This window comes from Juglans regia, chromosome 13, assembly GCF_001411555.2.
Source record: "Juglans regia cultivar Chandler chromosome 13, Walnut 2.0, whole genome shotgun sequence".
Taxonomy (NCBI): Eukaryota; Viridiplantae; Streptophyta; class Magnoliopsida; order Fagales; family Juglandaceae; genus Juglans; species Juglans regia.
Genome location: NC_049913.1, coordinates 26,815,142 through 26,840,008, shown reverse-complemented (window position 1 = coordinate 26,840,008; position 24,867 = coordinate 26,815,142). Strand labels below are relative to the sequence as shown.

Below are 24,867 nucleotides of genomic sequence, written 5' to 3'. Positions count from 1 at the left end.
CTAACTTCCTTCTACACTCATCAGTATTATATTTCGTATACCCCTTCAACGTTGGACCCACACTACTCCCATCCGTCATTTTTTTTAGTCCAATTTCTAGTCTACATTGACTCTTCTCCAGTAATGATCTTAATATTGGACTCTTCTTGCATTGTTCTTCTAAAGGGACCTTTAACTAGGATGTACCATATTTCCTATAGTGACATCTATATATTTTTTCACAATAATTACATTTAGTTTGGGGGTTATTGGGGTCACCAACCTCTAGTTTGATAAAATGAGACCAAGTTACGGAAACAAATTTCTTACTTTGTGCAGGTTTGGGGCGGGGCAAAGTGTACTCCCACTCCCAGGGGTTGTAATGGGGTTAGATTCTGGGGTGGGGGTACTGGTAGGGGCAGGGGTACTAGTAGGGGTAGGAGAGCTATTACTGAAATCCGTTTGACAAGACATTCCTGATTCCACAATACAATAAAAAACTATAAAATCAATCAACACACGGCATAAAACAATCATAATAATACACCACACATCAAAATTTAGGGGTTTAATCTGAAACCCATAAATAAGTTGATTTAGGGGTTTCGAATCGAAACCCTAAATTGATTTTGGAGTTTCAATCCGAAACCCCTAAAATTCCACAATTTATTTAGGGATTTTGGATTGAAACCTCTAAATTGATTTAGAAGTTTCAATTGAAACCCCTAAATTGAGTTAGGGGTCCAAATCCGAACACCCAAAAATAGTAAAATACAAATTACAAAAAAAGAAAAAAAAAACAAACAAACAAAGAGAAGAGATAAATTTCAAACACATGCACAAATGAAGCTCCAGCACACAAATTCACAATCATTGTCATCCTGCATCTCCGATTCAACACATCCTTCCTCCAATCTGTAATCCAAAACTCAAAAAATAAAATCTAGTGTTTCAGATGTCTTACCTTTGGAGTGGCGGCGAATGCGAAATTGTAAAATGCAAAGTTCAAACCACAGTGGAGTCCTGGTGGTGCTCGTGTAGTAGTGCGAGAGAGAGAAGAGATCAGGTGAGAGAGACTGAGAGAGCGCGAGAGAGTGAAAGACAACGGGCAGGGCAGCGGGGTGCAAGGCCCCATTGCCCACCCTAAGAGATATCTAGACGAGTGAGGGAACAATATTGTAGTGATCCAACCAGCTGACGGTATGCCGTGACATTGTCCCAAGGGATCGCCATTAGATTGCGAGAGCTTGGCACCTATAGGCAGAGGGGTCTTAGCTGGTTTGGCTCTAGTCATCTGGCATTTCTCAAGGATGTCTGTAATATACTTGGCTTGGGACAAATGAAGGTTTGCTTCAGTGCAAAGAACTTGAATGCCTAAAAGAAAATGGAGGGGCCTGAGATCTTTCAAGGAAAAAGTGAGTAAGAATACTGAAAATTTTTCCTGTTATGATGATATCATCAACATAGATGAGCAAAAATAGAGAAACATTTGAATGATGAAAAATAAACATAGAGTAGTTGACTTTGGCCTCTGTAAAACCAAGACCAAGTAAGGTGGTGGTAAGTTTGTTGAACCAAGCTCGAGGGGCCTGCTTAAGGCCATAAATGGCCTTTTGAAGCTTACAAACATGATTGGGATGGGCTAGATTGATTAAGCCATGTGGCTACTCCTTGAAGACTTCTTCTTCAAGGGAGCCATGAAGAAAGACATTGGTTACATCTAGTTGCTTTAGGGGGCAGTTGTAGTGAACTGCAAGAGTTACAATGGTGCATATGGTGGAGCATTTAACCACAGGACTGAAGGGTTCATTGTAATCTATCCCATCTTGTTGTTCGAATCCCTTAGCAAGAAGTCAAGGCTTGAATCGATTAAGGGAACCATCTGCCTTCTACTTAACTTTGAAGACCCATTTGTTGGTGATGATGTTCTTTTGGAGGGGCAATGTGTAGACTACTCAAGTATTTGTGCATTGGAGGGCAGGGAATTCTTCTTGCATGTAGCGCCAATGAGGGTATTTGTTAGCTTAAGTAAAGGTGGTTACTGGTATAGTGGAGTGAAATGCTATGGGATGCTTAGTGGAATGATAGAGATGATATTTAGAGAAGGCTACGTAAAATCACATTAACTAAAAACCTCAATATATAAATAAAAGCTGGGAGGAGTGTAATTTGGTTTCGGAGCAAATTAACCATGTAGATTGTTTTTTGGGTTTTCTAGTGCCATATTGGGAACAGGCAGTCATGGGATGAGAGGAGGTGGGAACAGGAGTGGGGTCTGTGGGAGGTAAGTTATTAGAGGTGGGTTCTAAGGCTTCTAATTGACAATAAATGAAAGAGAATGGGAGTTGGTAGCATCAGTAGTAGGAGAAGACTCTGTGGACAGAGAGGTGAGACCAAGGATGTTAGTGGGAATAGGAAAAGAAGTATCTACTGGAAGAGAGTGAGATACCTGGGCTAAAGTGAGGTCAACTAAAGGGGAAGTTGTAGCTGAGGCAAAGTTGGTGCAAGCACATTTGGTAGAGATGGAGCCCAATTCTTTGCTGGGAAGATGGTTTCATCAAAGATCACATTTCTACTGATGAAAACCTTTTTGAACTGTGGTTCATAACATTTGTAGTGACGGTGGTTAGAGTTATAACCCAAGAAGACGCACCTTTTGGACCTATACATCAATTTGTGGTTGTTGTAAGGTCAAAGCAAGGGATAATTAGTACAACCAAAGACACGTAGTAGAGTGTAGTCTGGTTGTTTATTAAGGAACTTAAAAGAAGGGTGACTGATTGTGTAGGACTATAGTGGGCAGCCTGTTGATGAGATATACGGCTATGTTAAAAGAGTCTACCCAAAATGAGAGAGGCAAGTGTGATTGTGTTAACATGGCCAGCCCTATCTCTACTATATGTTGGTGTTTTCTTTTAGCCAACCCATTTTATTGGAGAGTGTAGGGGCATGAGATCCTGTGAGTAATCCCATGAGAGATGAGAAATTGTTGGAATCGATGAGAGGTGAATTATCCACCTCCATTTGATTGAAAGGCCTTGATTTTGGTGTAAAGAAGATTCTCGACTAGGCATTTAAATTTGAGGAAGCAATCAAATGCATCAGATTTGGCATGTAATGGAAATATCCAAGTGAATCTTGAGAAATTGTCAATAAAGATAACATAATACTTGCATCCACCCGCAGAGGGGATATGTGAGCTCCATAGATCCTAATGAATCAGTTCCAAGGGCTAAGATGTTACATTATTGGATTCAGAGAATGGTAAACACTTTGATTTTGCCAACTAGCAGGACTCACACAAAGAACTATGTGGGCTCGATTTGGTTATAGGAAGATTCACAAGATTCTTGATTTGGTTTAACACTAAGGAACCGGGATGTCCTAGTCTTCATGCCAAGTGACAAAATTTGTGTGAACCCTGTGAAGGCAGTGAGTCTTCTTGTTTTATTGATTGGTCTTGATAGCATGATAGGATAAATTCTATCTCTACTACACCCTTGCAAAAGTGTTTGCCCCGTGCAAATCCCCTTCACAAAATAATGAGATTTAGTCAAGATGAAACAACAATTATTATCTTGCCAAAACTTCTGAATGGATAGTAAGTTTGTAGCAACAGTGGGGCAATGTAAGATATGTTTCATTTAGAAAGAATTATCTGATTTGAAGAGAGTACTAGAACCTGTATGAGCAATTGACAGACCATCACCATTACCTACTGCCACTTCTTCATCACCTTTATAACGCTCCTGGATTGTCAAGTTCTCAAGGGCAGAAATGACATGGTTCTTGGCTCCATTTTCAACATACCATGTCTATTCATCTGATGGATTTTAAGCAATATTTGTTCTAGTAGCCATTGCTATGAGTTGTGTAGGAGGTACCTCCCTCGATAAGAAAACTTCATGCGATGGAAGCAATCAAGAGCTTGGTGTCCCTACTTCCCATAAATCTGACATGGTGCCTTGGTAGCAGTAGCAGTGAAAGAATTTTGGTTCTTGAAGTTGTTCTGGTCATCATTTCACCTTTGATTTTGCTGAAATGAGTTACTACTAGCTTTGTTGTTTTGCTAGTAGTTTTTTTTATAGCTAGACTTCTTTCCCTTTTGATAGTGTTGTTTTGGTTTGTTGGAATATAAAGAAAAATTCTCTAATTCACCGCTGCTTGGAGTAGATGTATTTCCTAGCAAAGTCTCGTAATTAAGCAGTTCTACCTGAAAAGTCTTCAAAGGAGAAGGTTGTATCACCAGAAGCAAAGTTGAAGGAGGTGATAAATGCAAAGTATGTTGGATTTAAACCTCCTAAGATGTATGATATGAGATCATCATCTTTTACATTTTTTCCAGCAACTGTGTGAGTTGGTCAACCTAGGATTTGGCTTGGCTGAGATATTCTGAGCCGGAGTAGCTGCCCTGTTGTAAGGACTGCAATTGTCATTTTAGATATGCAGTACGTGACTGAGATTGTGATGCAAAACGAGAGAGTGAGTTCGACACTTGTGTTGGTGTTCCAAGTCCATAAATGGAGGAAAGAACATTATCAGACAAAGTAGTCATAAACCATCCAAGAAAATAATGGTGTAGAACCGGGCCGAATATTTTCCCAGTCCGGTCTGAAACCCAGAATCCAAGTGCATCTGGGCGGTTGAGAAAAACCTGGATCCGATTACCCAGTTATCCGTAACTTTTTTTTTTTTTTAAAAAAAAAAGTGCTATAAAAATATTTTTTAAAAAAATATATTAATAAATCCGGTTACAATTCGAATTAAATCTGGTTACAATCCGGATATCTAGATTTATAGCCAAAAAAGGGGAAAATTTTGGAATCCAGTTACCGACCCAGATTATTTCTAGATTAATCCGAACGGATAACCGCCCGATTTTTAGAATCCGGATTTGGATCCAGTTGCACACCCCTACAAAAAAATATTGATCCTTCTTTTGTCACACAGAATAACTGGGATTGATCACATCAGTAATTTTTCCATTACCATCAATAAGGAACTGGAAAGAGCATGGCTCAGTGCCATCAACAATGCCTACAATGCCTATAAGTTGATGACTTCTAAGGATGGGGATGAACTGAGAAATCCAATTCAAGTAATTGGTTCCATCCAATTTGGTGGAAACATAGTTGGTGATTGTTGGTAACTTGGTGATAGGAAGGAAGTTGTCGAGGAGACCAGGGGATTGATTGATAGGATCACCTATATTACATCATCTCTCCCAGTACAGTCTCTTTCCCATAAAAATTCTTTCATTACATCAAAATGTGTAGTTAAATATTGTTCTTAAAGAAAATGACTAACACACAATTTTTTTTATAACCATATTTTAAAATAATGGTTTTTTAATAAAATAATTTATAAAAGCATCTTCATTTTATAAAAACACCCTCGTTTTGAAATACGATTACGAAAAGAATTATGTCTCTATTATTATTCAGATTTTAATGCAACTTCAAAATCTTGAGATATTACATTCCCAATGCTTAGACTATGACTTCATCAAACCACACCCTCAGGTAAAATGCTGATCATCAAAATAGACATAATAGATTGTATGGTACAATTTTAAAGGACTGTATTGCTCCGTTGTCCGGGCTTTAATTTTTCCAATCCCCCCTTTTTACCCTTAAATGACTATTTTACCCCCTCAAAAATTAAAACCCTCCTTCTAACACTTCTTTTTCTTCCCCCTCTTTTTTCCCTACACTTATCATCTTTCTCTCTTCTTCCCTCTTTCTTTCCCATTCATCCTCTCTTTCCATCTCCTTCTTTCTCTTCTTCTTCTTACTGGCGTCAAATTATTTTTTATTATTTGCTATAAGATTTGTTGTATTTGTTGAGTTTCTTTGTTAGTTGCAAGATGGCCTTTCATGGAGATTTTTGCTTTGGATGTTTGATAGTTTCAGAGTTGACAGTTTAAGAGCAAAAAATAACAAGAACCTGGCCGCCCGTTTAACGGATGAAGGGGGATGGGGTTGATGTGGGGCTAAGGTGCGGTGCCAAAAAGTCCCCCCCCCTAGGGGCGGCGGGCGGCGAGGGTTGCTCCCTGCCCGTGTAGGGCTAGTAGCACCCCTATTAGTCATGGGAGTCATAGTGTATTTCTGGTCAAGGGTGAATATCAACAACATAGTCGAATAACTCTCTCATTTCTCGTAGTGGTTTGAACTCCTACAAAACAAAAAAATCATCACCAGACTATGCCGGGTCCTAAAGGACAAGAGACATTCGGATGATTAAATTAGTCATCTTGTTATCTCTAGAGAAATTCAAGAGAAAGTGGGAGCCCTTTCATCTATCCCCCTTTCATCATGTTAAATGGTCTTTTTATATGATTTTCAAAGCCCATAGGTACTAGCCATATATCAACTTTGGATCGGTTAGATAAGTGAGTGTGCGGTTCTTTCCTAAAAACGGGACTTAATGAGGGTTCATGCCATTATTACCATTTAGCGCGTTGTACGAGTGAGGACCACCATCTACCCTTGTCTCCAATTGAAGTCATAGAACTTTTCATGAAACTATAAGATGATCCAAGGTTCACTAGTTCCAAATTTGAAAAAAAAAAAACTAGTTAATACGATAATTTAGCAAATTCGAATCATTATAAAGCATTCAAACATCTCTCACTCGAATTAACATAGGAACCATTCACCATCTTCCTATACACAATCGGTATTCTGCAATACGTCAATCTCCACCTATAGCATATAGGTGGGGCACAACTCAAGCCTCATATTTCTATTGCATTTGCTTTGATGATATTTGTAACGATCTAAAAAGATCTAGAGTTGTATTTAAGATCGTACTCTTAAAAAAAAAAATAGTCAATATCATAATCATAACCCTTTAAAATCAGTATAAATGTTTGAACTAATTATATGACCTTATTTGCTAATTTCTTATACATAATTTGGGCAACTAGAGATTGCATATAGCAAAGACTTGGTTATTATTTATCGTTGAAGTCATAGTCTTTAGTTTTCCTCCTTTATTCAGGTGTTCATCATGCTGAACTGGTTGTGTGGCTGGTCGAGTAGAGTTCAATAAACCTTTCCATCTGGTCACCATCGCCAATCATCGGTAATGTATTGGCCCTATATTTGGGATTGTGCTTTTATTTTTGTAGGCCTCAGTTCCAAAATGACATTTATATATCTTGTTCATCGACTGTTACTAAGATAAATTATTTGTATAAATTTTAAATAGATAAATTTTATACAAACTCCTATAAAAAAAAGTAGATTATACCTTTAAAAAAGTGTACAAAAACTATACTTTATTAATGAGACTCACTTTTTTACATAAAAGGTATATGAAACTTGTCTATTTAAAACTTGTACTTACTATTACTTCTGTTACTAATACCTCATTGGTAGGACTTATTATTAGGACTTATTATTACGTTCTCCGAGCAATTATTCGATCATCCTTGTTCCTAAAATCTCGCATTACTATGCGCCTGAAGAGTATATTTTAAATCGAAGCAATTAATTATTAAATTTTTAGTCTTCTTTGGCTAACTAGAGTCAAAATACAAACTTATTGGTGAAAAAATGAGTTTAGTCTTCTTATTATTAAAAGTTTATTATTTATATAAATATTTATAAATATTAAGTCACCTGTGCTCCGAAATTAAACACTAGAATGATTTTTGTTAGAGAAAGACGACGGTCCAATTTGGCTACTGCCCCGTGTCACTCCTTCAATTCGTCTCTCTATCTATTCTATTTAAGCAGCATCGAACAATCATTTCTTCCTCACACAGCTCCAAACCCACGAGTTTTTATTTTTATCTGAGAACATCGTAATCCTCGACAGGTTTCTCCACGATGGAGGAGGAGAAGAAGTTGGAATCAGAAGAAGCTCCAATATTCCATGGAGATGTCTTAGAGGCTGTCCTATCGCGTGTGCCTCTCATCGATCTCTTGCCTGCATGCCAAGTGTCCAAGGCATGGGAATCTGCCGTTGTCTCCTGTCTTCGACATCTGAATCCAATCAAGCCGTGGCTCATTGTCCACACTCAGACCACCCGGCACCCGTACGCTACCACCATGCACGCGTACGACCCGCGCTCCGACCTGTGGGTGGAGATTGAGCAGCCGCCGATCAAGCATGTCTCAGTTCTCCGGTCTTCTCACTCGACCCTCCTCTACATGCAGTCCCCCTTCAAATTCGCCTTCTCTTTCGACCCCCTCCACTTGATGTGGCACCTCGCCGACGCTCCGATCGCGTGGCGAACCGATCCGATCGTCGCTCTAGTGGGCCAACACATCGTCGTCGCTGGCGGCGCATGTGACTTCGGGGACGACCCGCTCCCGATGGAGACCTACGACCTCCGAACCGGTACGTGGGAAACGTACAAGTCGATGCCCTCCATCCTCAAGGACTCCGCTGCTTCGACGTCGCTCTCTATAGCTGTGGACGAGCAGAGAATGTACGTGACGGAGAAAACCTCCGGCGTGACTCACTCGTTCGATCCCAGCACCAAGACCTGGCATGGGCCGTACAATCTGCGACCTGGTACGAACGTTTTTTCCTCCGTGATCGGATTCGTCAACGACCGTATGGTGGTGGTGGGCCTGATCGGAGACGCAGAGAATGTCAAAGGCGTAAAATTGTGGGAAGTCAGTAAGGGAACCGAAACGGTGGAGTTGAGGGAGATGGGTGAGATGCCAAAGGAGCTGGTGGAAAAGCTAAAGGGCAAGAGCCCTCGTCTACCGTTTATTGCTATGACGTCGATGGGTAATTTGGCGTACTTGCATAGTCCATCGGAGCCAGGGGAGTTGATCTTGTGCGAGGTAACCGACGGCGCAAAATGCATGTGGGGGAGTGTACGGAACGTGGTCGTGAACGAGGTCAATCGGATGCAGACTTTGGCGTTCACGTGTTCGAATGTAGGACTCGGAGATATTTGCAGGCGGCGTTGAGCTCTGGGGATCGGAGATTCATTCACTGTTGAAGGACCGGAGTTTCACTTCCAGAGACGTTTCCTAGGAAATTATTATATTGAATTGAACTACTAAACATCTAGAGAAAAGGAATAGGTATATAAATACGTGGTATTTTACGATTTGTGGACTGAGGGATGATTCTGGGTTACGTGGCTCCATTTGGGAGTGGAGCTTCATTTTTTTCTGATTTAGTTATATTATGTAAATATAATATGTAGATATAATTTTTTAAAATTAGAAAAAATTAAATTATTTATTATATTTTGTATAAAAATTATAATGAATAAATAAAATGATAGTCGCTATAAGCAAATTAGCTTAGTTACGGACTCTTTTTTTTTTTTGTTTTTTAACAAATCCTGGAGAAAAAGTTTTGTATAAGTGCACTCGGATATTTCAATTGCTTCAAAAATAAATATGGAGTTTCGAATCCAAGATACGGCTCAGTTGTAGCTTTGATGGCCATAAAAACTGGTCTGATTGATCCGCATAATGTTTTGGACAATTGGGAAATTAATTCTATAGATCCAGCCCTCTTCCCCTTATCTTTGTGTCCTCAGTCTTTTGGAAGACTCATCCACCGCTTTGAATTCTAGTCCCTCAGAATCTGCTCAGCCTACTTCTTTACCTTCCCTACCTCCACCTACAGGTCCAACTCGTACCCATCACATAGTTACTTGCACACAAGATGGTACCCGGAGACCCAATATTTTTCTGTCTACTCGGCATCCTATTCCAACCTACTTCGAAGCATAATCGACCACTCACCCTCCTGAGCCAAAAACATACAAATAGACTGGAACGGAGATTTCGGGCCTTTGGGCAAATAAACACATGCATTGGAAGGCCCAAGTTTGAGACCTCAGGAGTCGAATTAGCTCTGCATGCCCAGAATTTGGATCCTTAACCACGTGGTGAATAACATAAAGATTAAAAACATCTCCGATGAATCAGGAAAGCTATCATACCAATTTATTCAATAGTTATCCAAGATAAATTCTGGAGTTAGTCATTATCAATATCTTCATTCTTCATACTCCTATAAATAACACATGAATGTAACACATTGAGATTCATTTCTATATATACTGAGAACATTTCTCGTTAACCTTAAGCCTACGTTTGGATAGTAAAGTCTTCTCAACACTCTTCAAGTATTCTCATACTTATGAAAATATTTCACATGCCAAACAACTTAAAATACTCTCAATGGGACCCACAAACCCACTTCAATCTCTACTCATAACTATTCACAAACATTCTATAATATTTATCACTATTAAATATAAATAAAAAATAAAATCACTATAATATTTATCACTATTATATATAAATAAAAAATAATTTCACTATAATATTTATTTATATTATATATAAATAAAAAATAAAATCACTATAATATTTATCACTATTATATATAAATAAAATCATCATTAAAAAAAATCAATCATTGATGGAACCCACACCTTTTTCAATTATATATCCAAAAGTCAACAACTCAATATATTTCATACATCCAAACAACTCAAAATACTCTCAATGGGACTCACAAACTCACTTCAATCTCTACTCATAACTATTCACAAACATTCTCAACACTTCTCAGGTATTCCCACTACCCAAACGTAGCCGCATCGGAGTACCCCCCAAGCACTCAGTGCCTCTATCTTATTTGTTGTAGCTTGTTCGTACAGTTTGTAATGTAAAACACGTTCTTAACATGCCAACTACCACGCGATCTCGAGCAACCTGTGACCAAGAGATGAAGACCATGGGCGTAGAAGCAAGATTGGCAGAAGCTGAAAAAAAGTTGAAAAAAGGTGACGACAGTGGTTGAGTAGCTACAGAAGGAGAACGAAGAGCTGAAGCGGCAGAATGCTGCTACACCACCTGTCCACAATGGACAGATAGAAGAAAATGCACATAGCACAGGAGGTATGAACGCTAAGGAGTTAGAAAAGAAGAGGTTACACGATGAGCTACGCAGCCTCGTAGATAAATACGAGTATATGGCAAGGAAAATGTGAGGATCTTCCTCTGTAGAGCAGCTACTGAATCGGACTGATCTTCCCTACAACGAGGAAGTGATGGTGGTACCTTTCCCACCTAAATTCAAAGCTCCCCAAATCGACAAGTATGACGGATCCAGTAACCCTGTAGATCACTTGAAGAATTTTAAAGCACACTTGACTCTCCATGGCATCCCGGGAGAGGTGGCTTGCTGTGCCTTCCCGACAATACCGTTAACATTAAAAGGAATAACACAGGGCTGATTCAGAACTTTACGACTAGGATCTATTAACAACTTTGAAGATTTGACCAAGCAATTTTTAACACAATTCATGGCAAGTAGGAGACGTCGACGGCCCGCCACTTATCTTCGCACCATTAAACAAAGCGAAGAGGAAAGTATGAAAGCGTATTTGACCCGATTCAACAAGGAGAAACTAACCATGGATGAGAAGATCACCCTAGTCGACCTTTTGGGAGGAATACGAACCCGAAGTCCATTTGTGACTGAGTTGGCCAGGAAAACCCCCTCGACTCTGAGGAAGTTCATGGATAGGGCAGATGATTATGTTAACACCGAGGACACATTACGAGCCCTCTTAGAACCCAAGAAGCAAGAGTTAAAGTTAGAGACCAAGACCTCGAATAGTGCGAGAGACAAGAAGATCGAGTCAAGTCATCAAGAGGGGCAACGAGAAAGGTACTCCACCCAACGAGATCAAAAGCCTCACCTCATCCACAACAATTTGAGTGTACAAGAAAATACATAAACCATAAGGAAAGAAGCACGCACACTCACAAGGGGCCAACGCTATTGCAAATACCACCAATCAGACACCCACTGGACAGAAGATTGCCCAACCATGAAGAAAAGAATGGTCATATTGGTGGCAAGTGGGGAACTCGAGCGAATGCTGGCCGAATACACCAAACCGAGAAGAGAATATGGCCGGGGGCAAGAGCCCAGGAAGAGCAGTAGTCCAAAAAGACAAAGACAGGAAAGGGAACAGAGACATGACGCCCCCTGCCAATCTCACAACCAAGACCAAACTCCCCTGGGAGAAATCCACATCATAGCAAGAGGATTTGCCGGCGGGGATGTGACAGCTTCTAGTAGAAAACCTCACGCCCGTAAAGTAAGATACCATGAGGTATACATGGTAGATAAACCCTCCAAACACCCTAGACTGGGTACAACGCCCACCATCTCTTTTGGAGATGAAGACTATCGAGGGATCCTATACCCATATGATGAAGCCTTGGTAGTCACCTTGTAAATTGCAAACTACACAACCAGGCATATACTAATCGACAACGGGAGCTCAACAGACATCTTATTTTGGGATGGTTTCGCCAAGATGGGCATTAGCCCCGACAGGTTACGCCAGTCGCCAACCCCCTAAAGAAATTCTTTGGTGAGACTGTACAACCAATAGGCGCCATCGCACAACCAGTCACAGTTGGCCAGGTTCACATATGGCAACAACAATGACAGACTTCTTGACAGTCAAAGCCCCATCATCCTAGAACGCCATATTGGGACACCCAACTTTGAATAACCTGAAGGTTGTCATTTCTACTACTACTTAAAAATGAAGTTTCAAATAGAGACAAGCGTCAACGAGGTTCGGGTAGAACAAATTTTGGCGCGTGCAAGAACCTAGAGTAGGGGTGCTATGCGTATGTGTCGTGAAAAGTTTAGAAAGGAAGCCACTACCCCACCATTAATCCAGCCACCAGGACATGGAAGCAAAGGATAAGAATAACCTAATGCAGGCGGAGGCAAATGAGCCTCTAGAGATCTTAGCCCTACGCCAAGAACGGTCGAACGCCATGACACAAGTCGAAACAAGGCTCCCAGCCGAATATAGGGAGGCGTTAAAACAACTGTTGATTGAACACCCATACGTATTCACCTGGAGTGATGAAGATATGTCGGGGAATTGATAATGCCATTATAGAGCACAACATGTGTGTTAACCCAGCAACAAATAAGGTACACCCAAAAACAACTTTCAGCACAGAAAAGTACATAGCCATAGTTGTGGAGGTAGATCATCTCCTAGCTGCGGGGTTTATAAGAGAAACAAACTACCCAGAGTGGCTCTCCAACATAGTGCTAGTCAAGAAAGCTAACGAGAAGTGGAGGATTGTGTGGACTTCACGGACCTGAATAAAGCCTGCCCCAAGGACAGCTTCCCTTTGCCATAGATCAATATTATTGTTGACACCACGGTAGGACACTGAGTGCTGAGTTTTATGGACATGTATTCAGGGTACAATCAGATCCACATGAACCACGCGAATGAAGAGAAGTCTTTACTGTTACTGAGTGATGCCCTTTGGGCAAAAGAAATGCTGGGCAACTTACCAAAGGCTGGTCGATCAGATGTTTAAACAGTAGATTGGAAAGACTATGGAAGTATACGTTAATGACTTGTTGGTGAAAAGTAAGGAACCCTTCCAACACCTAGAAGACCTAAGAGAATCTTCCGATGTGCTTCGTAAGTATAAAATGAAATTAAACCCAACAAACTGTGCTTTCGGGATAGATTTGGGAAAATGTTTTGGCTTCATTGTCTCAGAAATAGACATCGAGGCAAACGTTGAAAAGATTGACGCCATCTTGAACATGAAGCTGACTTAGAACATCAAAGACGCCCAACGATTGGCAGGTAGGGTGGCAGCATTGAACCGTTTCATGTTAAGATCCACGGACAAATGTCTTCCCTTTTTAAGGGTCTTATGAAAAATACACCCATGGAACGAAGAGTGTGATAAGGCTTTCCAAAAGTTAAAGCAATATCTATCTAACCAACCACTGTTAAAGCAGCCCAACCAAAGGGATACCTTATACGTATATCTGGCAGTATTCCCCCACGTCGTCTCTGAGGTCCTAGTCAAGGAAGAGGGAGCAACACAGGCACCAATGTATTACAAAAGACAAGCATTAAGAGGCCTCGAGACCAGATACCCTCAAATGGAAATGTTGGCATTTGCATTAGTGACAATCGCTAGGAGATTGCAGCCATATTTCCAAGATCATCCCATAAAGGTGTTAACGGAACACCCCCTTGAGAGAATATTGCAAAAAACTGACAGCTTGTGAAGATTGGTTGTGTGGTCAATGGAACTCAGTGAATTCGACATCAATTACATGCCCAGGAGTGCAATGAATGGGCAAAGATTTGGCAGCTTTCGTCACCAAATTTACAGACTTCCCAGTAGAAGTTGAAGTTGCACCACACCGACAACCCTGGTTGGTGTTCGTTGATGGATCCGCCTGCCAAACGAGAGGAGGAATAGGGGTTTACGTCTTAGTAGAAGCAGGGCAAGAACACTACTACATGGCCACACTTACATTTAAAACTACAAATAATGTAGCCGAGTATGAAGCACTGATAGCTGGACTATCCATTGCAAAAAATCTAGGCATCGTAGAGATTGAAGCAAATGCGGATTCCCAAATTGTGGTAAACCAAGTAACTGGGACGTACGCCACGAAAGGGGAAAAACTGAAAAAATATCTGAATCGGGTATTGGAGATCCATGACCAACTTTCCTAATTCAGTCTTGAGCAGAAACCAAGGGAAGATAAGACCATAGTAGACAGGCTAGCCAAAGCTACCTATGCGAGAGAAGAGGCGAGTTTACTGTGGGAGGTACAGAAGAGAGTAATATCGGAGTACCTGGACACGGGCAAACTCCCTGAGGAGAAAGAGACAGCAAAGAAAATCAAGAGGAACGAAGCACATTTTGTTAGGATTAAGGGGATCCAGGGCTTTGCAACCCCTTTGTTAGGATGCATCTCGCCTGAGAAAGTTCAGTACGTGTTGGCGAAAATACACGAGCGCGTCTGTGGCAACCATTCTGGCAGAAAGGCTTTGGTGCAAAAAGCCCATAGGGCGGGCTACTCCTGGCCTAATTCCCTAAGAGACACCAAGCAGTTTGCAAAAAAAGTGCATCAGATGCCAGATATCTGCCCCCGTCCTGCATTATCACCTCGAGAAATTATTTTCTATTACCACCCCTTCCCGCCAGGCAAATGAGGGGTAAAACATATCATAGTTGCTATAGATTATTTCACAAAATGGGCAAAGGCGGAGCTCCTTGCAACTATAACGGCGAAAGTCGTCACCAAATTTCTGTGGAAAAACATTGTCTGTTGATTCGACACCCCCCACGGCATAATTTCTGACAACATGAAACAGTTTGAATTAGAGCATTACAAAGAGCTAGGAATCCAAGCCAAATACTCATCACCAGGGCACCCATAAGCTAATGGGTAGGCGAAAGCGACAAAGAAATCCTTACTCAAAATTTTAAAGGAAAAGCTCATTGATAGGAAATGAGATTGGGTAGAAGAGCTCCCAAGATTGATGTGGGCCCATAGGACAACTTTGAAGACCCCAACGAGTAAAACACAATTCACACTAGCTTTCGAGAGCAAAGCAGTTGCCATGGTAGAAGTCGGTCTGTGTATGCACCGAACTCGCCACTTCAGCCAACCTAAGAACAATAAGGTGCTCGAGGAGTACCTTGACCTCCTAGAAGAGAAAAGAAAGGAAGCCAAAATCCAAAATATCCTGAACAAAAGGAAGACAGATTGCTACTTCTACAAACGAGTCAAATCCGAATTTTTTAAGGGAATCGACTTAGTGCTTAAAGAAAAATGAGCGACGACCCAAGACGAAGGAAAACTCAGACCACGATGGGAGGGGCCGTATATAGTAGGTGCTAGCAACCAACCAGGGTCATATCGCCTTAAAAACAATCAAGGAAAGGAGTTGCAACACCCTTGGAACGCCGATCATTTGAAAAAATTCTACCCTCGATTCTTTTCTAAGATGTATTCAATAAAGGAAGGTCAATAAAGGCAGACAATTTCTTAGCTCGCACGTCTCACCCTTAGCCACCAAAGTTGAGTCCAAAGACTCGTAGTGCAATCAATGGGCATGGAGGCCAAGAGACCCCACTACCCACTTACTTAGCCACCAACGTTGAGTCCAAAGACTCGCGGTGCAATCAACAGGTGTAGAGGTCAAAAGACCCTAAAACCCCTTACTTAGCTACTAAAGTCAAGTCCAAAGACTCGTAATGCAATCAACAGCTGTGGAGGTCAACAGACCCCCTTTACTTAGTCGCCAAAGTCGAGTCTAAAGATTCGTGGTGCAATTAATGGGAGTGAGGGTCAAACAGATCCCATGGCACCCTTACTGAGCCACCAAAGTCAAGTTCAAAGACTCGCGATGCAATCAACAGGCTTGGAGGTCAACAGACCCCACGACCCACTTAATTAGCCACCAAAGTCAAGTCTAAAGACTCGCGGTGCAATCAAGAGCGTGAAGGTCAAAAGACCCCACAACCCCTTACTTAGCCACCAGAATCGAGTCCAAAGATTCACGGTGCAATCACCAAGCGTGGAGGTGAACAGACCAATGACCTAATTACTTAGCCACCAAAATCGAATCCAAAGACTCGCAATGCAATCAAGAGCGTGAAGGTCAAGAGACCCAATGGTCCCTTACTTAGCCACAAAATTCGAGTCTAAAAACTCGTGGTGCAATCAACAGGCATGGAGGTCAATAGACCCCACGACCCCCTTATTTAACCACCAAAGTCGAGTTCAAAGCCTCATGGTGCAATCAACAAAAGTGGAGGTCAATAGATCCCACGACCTCCTTCTTTAGCCACCAAAGTTGAGTCCAAAGACTCGTGGTGCAATCAGTGGGCTTGGAGGTCAAGAGACCCCACAACCCCGTTACTTAGCAACCAAAGTCGAGTCCAAATACTCACAGTGCAATCAACGGATGTTGAGGTAAAGAGTAGGCATGTAAACAAGTCGAGCTCAAGCAAGCTTGGGGTGTGCGAGCTCAAGCGAGCCTGGGGTGTGCGAGCTCGGCTCGTTCACTACTTAAGTCGAGCTCGACTTGGGTAGAAAGGAAGTGAGCTCGAGCTCGGCTCAAGCTCGGTTTTGTTAACAAGCCGAGCCTAAGCTCGACTCGAGCTCGGCTCACTTATTACAGAATTTAAAGACTAAAATATTTAATATAAAATTAAAATAAATGCATCAATAAAATAACAAATTAAATACAAATTTACATCATAAAACCTTCAAGAGTATTATGGCTATGGACCTATGGTACATTAAATTACATTTTTAATTTTTACATCATAATGGAACTAGTGAATCAAAAAATATTTTGCAAATTACAACAATAAATTATGAAATAAGATACCTTATGATTTAAAAAAAAAAAAGGGCTATGAAATGAATGAAGTCCTCATTTGTTGGTGAATGGAGCAAGAAATCTTGACATTGTTGTACTACATAAACTAATACACTAAAAAATTTAAGGTTATTTTTAATCCCTTGCTCAAATACTGTTAACTTAATAATACTGTCAATGGATGTTTGACAGAAAATGCAAAATTTAATTTGCCTAAAAAATCAATGGCATATCTCTAACAAGTTACACAATACAATTATATAAGCAATCTCATAAACCAATATGTGCATTAGGGATTTAGACTCATTGAAATCTGAAATCACCATGACAGAGTAACAGAAGTCAACAAGATTAATAAAAACAGAATCAGATAGATGTGCATCAGGGATTCATCTAAGTTACCAACTGTAGTTACCAAATGCAGACTATGCAGTTACCACAAAATAGATCCAAAACAGCGACCCAGCAATAAGCATGACTCATATCAACCAGACAACAAACTGTTAGGTAGACAAGTTGACAACTTCAATAGGCATAGACTAATACAACATGCAATTACTAGCCATAGGCCCACAAGAACAATCGAATCTGCCAACCAACAGGCAACAATATGCAATACTCAATAGGCATACACTAATATCACAGACAGTTACCAAATAAGTTATCAAAGAAGTTACAAGTTCAGTAACAAGGAAACAACAAGTTACCAAAGTTCAGCAAAATCAGCCAGACAACCAAGACAGACGACTGCAGTTGCCAAAAAAAGTTCACAACAAGTTACCACAGTCCAACAAAAACAGCTAGAAAAAATTAGTAGAGAACCAACCAAAACAAGTTCACAATTCACAACAAGTTACCAAAGTTCAACAAAATCAGCCAGACAATTGCAGACTAAACTATCAAAAATTACTAACAAAAATTAATCAAAATCATAATGACAAAAAAATATCAAACTTATACAAAATCTGAGTTCACTATAACAGAAGTCAGCAAGTTCCCAAATTTGAAGAAAATCACCATGACAACCTACACGCACTGATACAATAAAAAATATTAATATCATTTTTATTCCCTTACATCATTACTCAAGTACTTTTAACTTGAAAATATTGTCAATGGATGTTTGCAATGCAAAATTTAATTTTCCATTTAAAGAAATTTATGAAATCTGGATGGTGAGGAGTTAGAACTTAGAAATTACCTGAACTGTTATTACTCATATCATCCCAAACAAAATTAGTAGAACAAAACTGTCCAAATATCAAATAGCAAATCACATAGATTAAACAATACAGACCAGATAAAACTAGAAAGCTGCTCAAATGTTCCATAAATTAAACATGAAAAAAAAAACAGAATCTGAGTCTGTATGGGCCTATGGCTATGGTAAGAGAATTTGAGTTTCTGATGGAACATCCTTCTATTGACAAGAAAAAAACAGGCATTAGTATTTTAGTAAATAAATTAATAATAATAAGAATAAAATAGTAAAAAAGCAACAAGCAATTAAAATAAATAGATTACACTTACAGAATTTGTTGATGATCTTTTAAGCCCATATAATGCTCTAACCCAATCAGACCCACATAACAACATCTGGACAGTTTCAGTTGACAATGAAGCTCGATGAGGATCAATGACTCTGCGTCCTGCGCTAAATGTTGATTCTGAACTAACTGTGGTAATTGGTGTAGCCAATATATCTTGGACCAATTTAGACAAAGTTCGAAACTTAAGACTATTTGCTTTCCACCATTCCAATGCATCGAAACTTGCATCTGAACCCTCTTCACAGATATATATACTCTCCTCTAAATAATTGTCCAGTTCTGATTTACTAGGCTGCATGGTATCAACACTTCTAACAAAATATCTAAATAATGACTGGCCACTCTACAAGTTTCTCCCAACACATGAGGAACAACTGGATACGTTTATTCGAGCATTTGGCTGCTCTCTTTGTGCCTCAAGAGTTGAATTGTATTCATGAACATACTTAACATATAACGCATGCAACACTTGAGAGACGTAATCAATATTCTTAGAAGTGTCCGAGTCTTGATAAATTAAAGGAAAACAGAATTGGATCAGGACCATTTTGAATCTAGGGTCTAACACCACAGCGATTACCATCAATAGATTACACTCCCCCCAATATTTGTCAAACTTAGCAGTCATTTTCCTTACCATTGATTTCATGTATTCATTCTCATCTCTACTCTCGTCTTATCTAAGATGTCCTTCATTCTCCATACTTCAGAAATGAATAAGTTTACTGTTGGGTAATCATTCCAGATACAATATTGGTTACTTCATTGAAAATAGCAAGTAGTTGACAAACATTTTTAACTTGCCCCCACTCTTCAACAGTTGTAACCCATTCAAAACTACTATCTCTATCACCATATCTAGGAAAAACTTCTTTGAACTGAATTGCAGCATCCAACTTTAAATATGTGCTGTTCCATCTTGTAGGCACATCTAAAATCAGTTTCTTTAAGGGCAATTACAACTGTTTTGCAATTTCACTAAACTGTTTTAGTCTACTCTCTGATGCTACCAGATATTTTATATCATTTCTCACACAATCAACAATCTCCTTAATCTGCCCAAGTCCATATGTACAAGTAAATTAGTTATATGCGCACAACAACGTACATGAAACAATTTCTCTCCTACAGACAATGTTTTCTTCAATCTAAAATTATTTTTCAAGATCCTAATGGCAACATCATTAGAACTTGCATTGTCAACAGTAATTGAACTAATTTTATTCTCAATTCCCCAACCTTGGAAACACTTTTCTAAAGTATCAGCAATAAGAAGGCTAGTATGTGGAGGTGACACATTACAAAAGTTCAAAACACGCCTCTGAAGATACCAATCAGTATCTATAAAATGACATGTCACTACCATATATGAAAGTTTTTGACTGTCAGTTGTGATATGAACTTTGTTAACAGGTTTAAGCAAAGCCTTTAACTTTGTCTTTTCTGTCTCATAAGTTATCATGCATTCCTTCTTTGCAACAACCCGAGACATTTTTTTCCAATATGGAGTGTTTGCACTCATGAACTTATTAAATACCACATACTCCATTAAAGAAAATGAATACTCATGGTAAAGTATCATATGAGAGGCAAGCTCTCGGACCCTACTACGATCATAGGTAAAGTTTGAGACAGTGAAGCCACCATCTTTCTCCTTAGACTCAATTGCTAAGACTTTCTATTTTTTCTTAGACCCCATATATGGCAAACAAGTTAGCAAGTGCCTACGTAGTGTAGTCGTAGAACTTGATCGAGATGCTTTAAACAAATATTTACACCACTTACATTGATGTTGTTTAGTCCCATCTCGTTCAAGTTCGACAAAATCATTCCATACATTGGAAGTCCTCTTTCTCTTTTTTCATTCATTAGCTACTGTTTAAACATCTGTTTGGCCCTCAGTAGAGACAATATTAGGGGCATCAGTATTTGCAGTGTCTCCACCATCATTCCATCATTATATATGGGCTCTACATGGCTAATCCCAATAGAGTTTTCATTTTCATACTCCTCCACCCGATCAACCAAATAAACACAATCATCCATTTGCTAGGGTCTAATATTTTTAAAACACTAAACCATAAACATAAAATAAGCATACAAACATTGATCATACAAGTTATATTAATCAACTAAAATGAAAACAACCTTGTCTTGATGGCTTAAGGTGCCTCTAGAAGCAATGACACTAAAATATGCTAAAGTCAAAAACATTTGACTCCAACAGTTTTGCTTTGACAGCCTTGCCTTGATGGCTCAATGTGCCTCCAAAAGGGCAAGGCTGATATAATCAACCAAAACATGTTAGAGTCAAACAATTTTAACTCGAACAGCTTCAATAGACTGTTGCCTTGGTGGCTCGATGTGTCTCCAAAACAAATTAAAGAAAGCATATTTAAAGACTTGAACTAAGAACATAAATACAAAACAGATTGAAGAAAAATTAATCAACCAAGACATGTTGAAGATGGCATAATTAAATAGTTGAAGCAATAACAACATATGATAATTTATAATCAACCAAAACAGGTTCAAGAAAACATATTTAAAGACTTGAACTAAGAACATAAACATAAAACAGATTGAAGAAAGATTAATCAACCAAGACATGTTGAAGATGGCATAATTAAATAGTTGAAGTAAGAACAATATATGATAATTTATAATCAACCAAAACAGGTTCAAGAAAGCATATTTAAAGACTTGAACTAAGAATATAAACACAAAACAGATTGAAGAAAGATTAATCAACCAAGACATGATGAAGATGGAATAATTAAATAGTTAAAGCAAGAACTATATATGATAATTTATAATCAACCAAAACAGATTTAAGAAAGCATATTTAAAGACTTGAACTAAGAACATAAACACAAAACAAATTGAAGAAAAAAATACTTAAGAACATATGTTAAAGATTTAAAAAAAATGATCATTTATAATCAACCAACACATATTAAAGATGGTGCTTAAGACATGATCATAATTTATAATCAATCAACCAACTATATTTATTATCAACCAGCACATCTTTCAATACTTAAGACAATAATCAAACATGAACAATAAAACATCATTAAATACTTCAAGCAAGAACATAAAGCAATAAGCAAGAACCAGATAGGTTCAGATTAATCAACCAAAACATTTAAAAGAAAGCATATTTAAATATTGGGAGCAAGAACATACTCCAATCAACAATATACACAAATAGCCCGAGACTTTTTAGAGAAGCAAATGAAAAATTGAAACTCACAGTGGGCTGTGAACGTTGCTTCAAGCACAAATCTGTAGGCAAGCTCTTCAGAATGCTTTTTTTCCTCGGTTCTCATATATGAAATATAAAGTTTAAAAAATATATTTGTAATTATAAACAATAGCAAAACAGCCTAAAGCCCTAACAGGGCATATTTTGCCATTAGAAAATAAAATAAAAAAGATAAAACATAAACTTATCAATCAAAGTAATGGACATTAAACAGTGACAAAGCTACAAAAGCATGCATATACGACTGGGGATGTTACTGATGTATGGCAGAATAATGTCAAACCACTGACCACACAGCATGTTTGGCATATAGTGTACTTAGATGATTAGATCTAGATCTACAAGACTACAATGTAACAACTAACACTACTCTAATGTATAAAGAGTTAAGATAGAACTAGAATGAATCCTTGAAAATGCTCAGATAAAACTATAATTAGATAAGATGAATCAAATCTGCCAAGTTACCAAATCCCAGACAAATGCTTAGAAACAAGAAAAAAAAACAAGGGTAATCGACTCATAGACAAACAAATCGGCGAACCAGAGAATCACGAACCAATGAATCAGGGATTCAGTTGGTTGGGAGTCGTAAATGCATGCATTTAATGACCCATGTGTCGAGGACCGGCTGCGATTTGGTAACTTGGCACGGATGAGATTACAGCCACGGCTCCCTAAAAATACAGCCGCTGGCTGCATCTGCTAGGGTTTCTCGCAAACCCATATCACAAGATTCACAACAGAAGCCCATCAAATTCTTGAATCTTGATGGCTGCAAGCTTTCAAGAATCAAGAATCGACTTCATTTCATGGCAATTGCAAGGTAAACGACGAAGCCGTTGAAGCGTAAAAGGCTAGGCTTTCACGCTAAATTTGAGAGGATAAGTGAGAAAGTGTGAAACGGCTGAAGGAGAAAAGAGAATCGAGATGCAAGTGGCCAAGTAGGTGGGGCGGCTAGGGTTTTGCGATGAATCAACGGCTCAAATTTGGATACAAAGATCCAAGGGCCTCAATAACTCCAAATTTTATACGGGTAGCCTCTCTAACATGTAATACTACTAACACATTATAATGTTATAAGTTATAACTGGCTGTAAAAGGTAAAACTATATTTTAATATTTAAGTTATAACACATGTTATATACTATTATAATATATAACTATACTAATAGTATAATAGTATAACTATAAGTATATAACATTTTCTAACTTTATATTTTATCAAACATTATAATTTATTACTCATGATATAATATTATAGTTCTATTATATACTAATACTATAATACTATTATACTAATATGATAAGGAGATGGTGTAATTTGTAATGTTAAAATGTTATATATTATGTAAAATTATACTACTAATAGATTAATAATACTATATAGTTATTAATACACCACTAACACTGATACACCACCATCTGTATATACTAATACTAATATGATATGTTAATATTATCCATCATCATACATAGTAACATATACTAATATCTTATACTAATACACCACCATCTTTTTTTCATATTAATATTAGTATATTAGTATATCATATACCACCATACATTAGTAATAGTATATGAATGTATCATCTTTCTAACACCAATAATATATTAACATACATATACTAATATACTATTACTAATATCAATAGACAATATACCATATTTCTAACATACATTTACTAATATGAATATATATATATATAATATGGATCATAAGGTGTAATTTGTAAATTTATAATGTTATACATTTATTGTATGTATTCATCATAACTTCTAGTTTTGTAAGACTATAAGTTAATATTATAAATTTATATATAGTATATGTAGTGGACTATAAGTCTATAGACTATAATAATAACACTAAGTCTATATACTTAATTATGAATGTTATAAATTATATACATATCTAAATTTTGGTTATTACTAATATCAATAGACAATATACCCTCTATCTCGCTAACTATTAGCCTCAAGAGTACAAATATCTACTATGGAGGGTTCTCCTCTCCCTGACCCCATGGTGTATAGGCAGACAGTTGGCTCTCTTCAATATCTTACGCTCACCAGACTAGATATAGCATATGTTGTCCACTTTGTCTGTTATGCAAGCTCCTTGTGAACCTCATCTCATTGTTGTGAAAATAATATTTTGGTACCTCAAGGGCACTCTCAATGTGCAGTCCAGAAACAGAGGAGAAGGAGGTAATGCAGGGAAAGAAAGAAAAAAAATGTAAGATGAGCTGCATAACCTCAAAGGAAAGTACGAAAAGATGGCGAGAAAGATGGGCACTTCATCATTAGTAGATCAATTGCCCACCAGTACGGGCCATGCCCCTATTGCTAAAGTTTCGAGTGCCCCTCATAGACATGTACGATGGGACTAGAGATCCCCTTGAACACCTAGAAACCTTCAGAGCTCACATGACTCTGCAGTTTTCCTGGGATAAGTGGCCTGTAGAGCTTTCCGTTGACCTTAAGGGGTTGGAAAGAGTATGGTTTGGATCTTTGGCCCCAGGATCTATAGATGGCTTTGGGGAGCTGGCTTGTTTGTTCCTCACACAATTTATGGCGAGCTGGAGAATGGGACGCCTCGCAGCGTACCTCGTCACCATCAAGCAGGGGAAAGATGAGAGCCTGAAGGCATACTTGTCCAGGTTCAACAAAGAATGAATGACAATGAACGACTAGGTTGAAAAGATAACTTTGGCGATACTCCTAGGAGGAGTGTGGCCCCGACTCAGTTCATGGTAGAATTGGTGAGGAGAACTCCTGCCACGCTGTGAGAATTCATGGATTAAGCCAACAACTATATCAATCTCGAGGACAAACTTCAGGCCTTAACCGAACTAAGGAAGAAAGAACTGGAG

General features: G+C 38.7%; 1 protein-coding gene across 1 annotated transcript; it reads left to right on the top strand.

Moving 5' to 3' along the window:
* Positions 1–7,746: 7,746 nt before the first annotated feature.
* LOC108979075 (F-box/kelch-repeat protein At1g23390) lies at positions 7,747–9,251 on the top strand. Its single transcript, XM_018949657.2, has one exon. It carries the CDS (start codon positions 7,815–7,817, stop codon positions 8,910–8,912), a length of 1,098 nt encoding a protein of 365 aa, XP_018805202.1. The 5' UTR covers positions 7,747–7,814; the 3' UTR covers positions 8,913–9,251.
* The last annotated feature ends 15,616 nt before the right edge of the window (positions 9,252–24,867 follow it).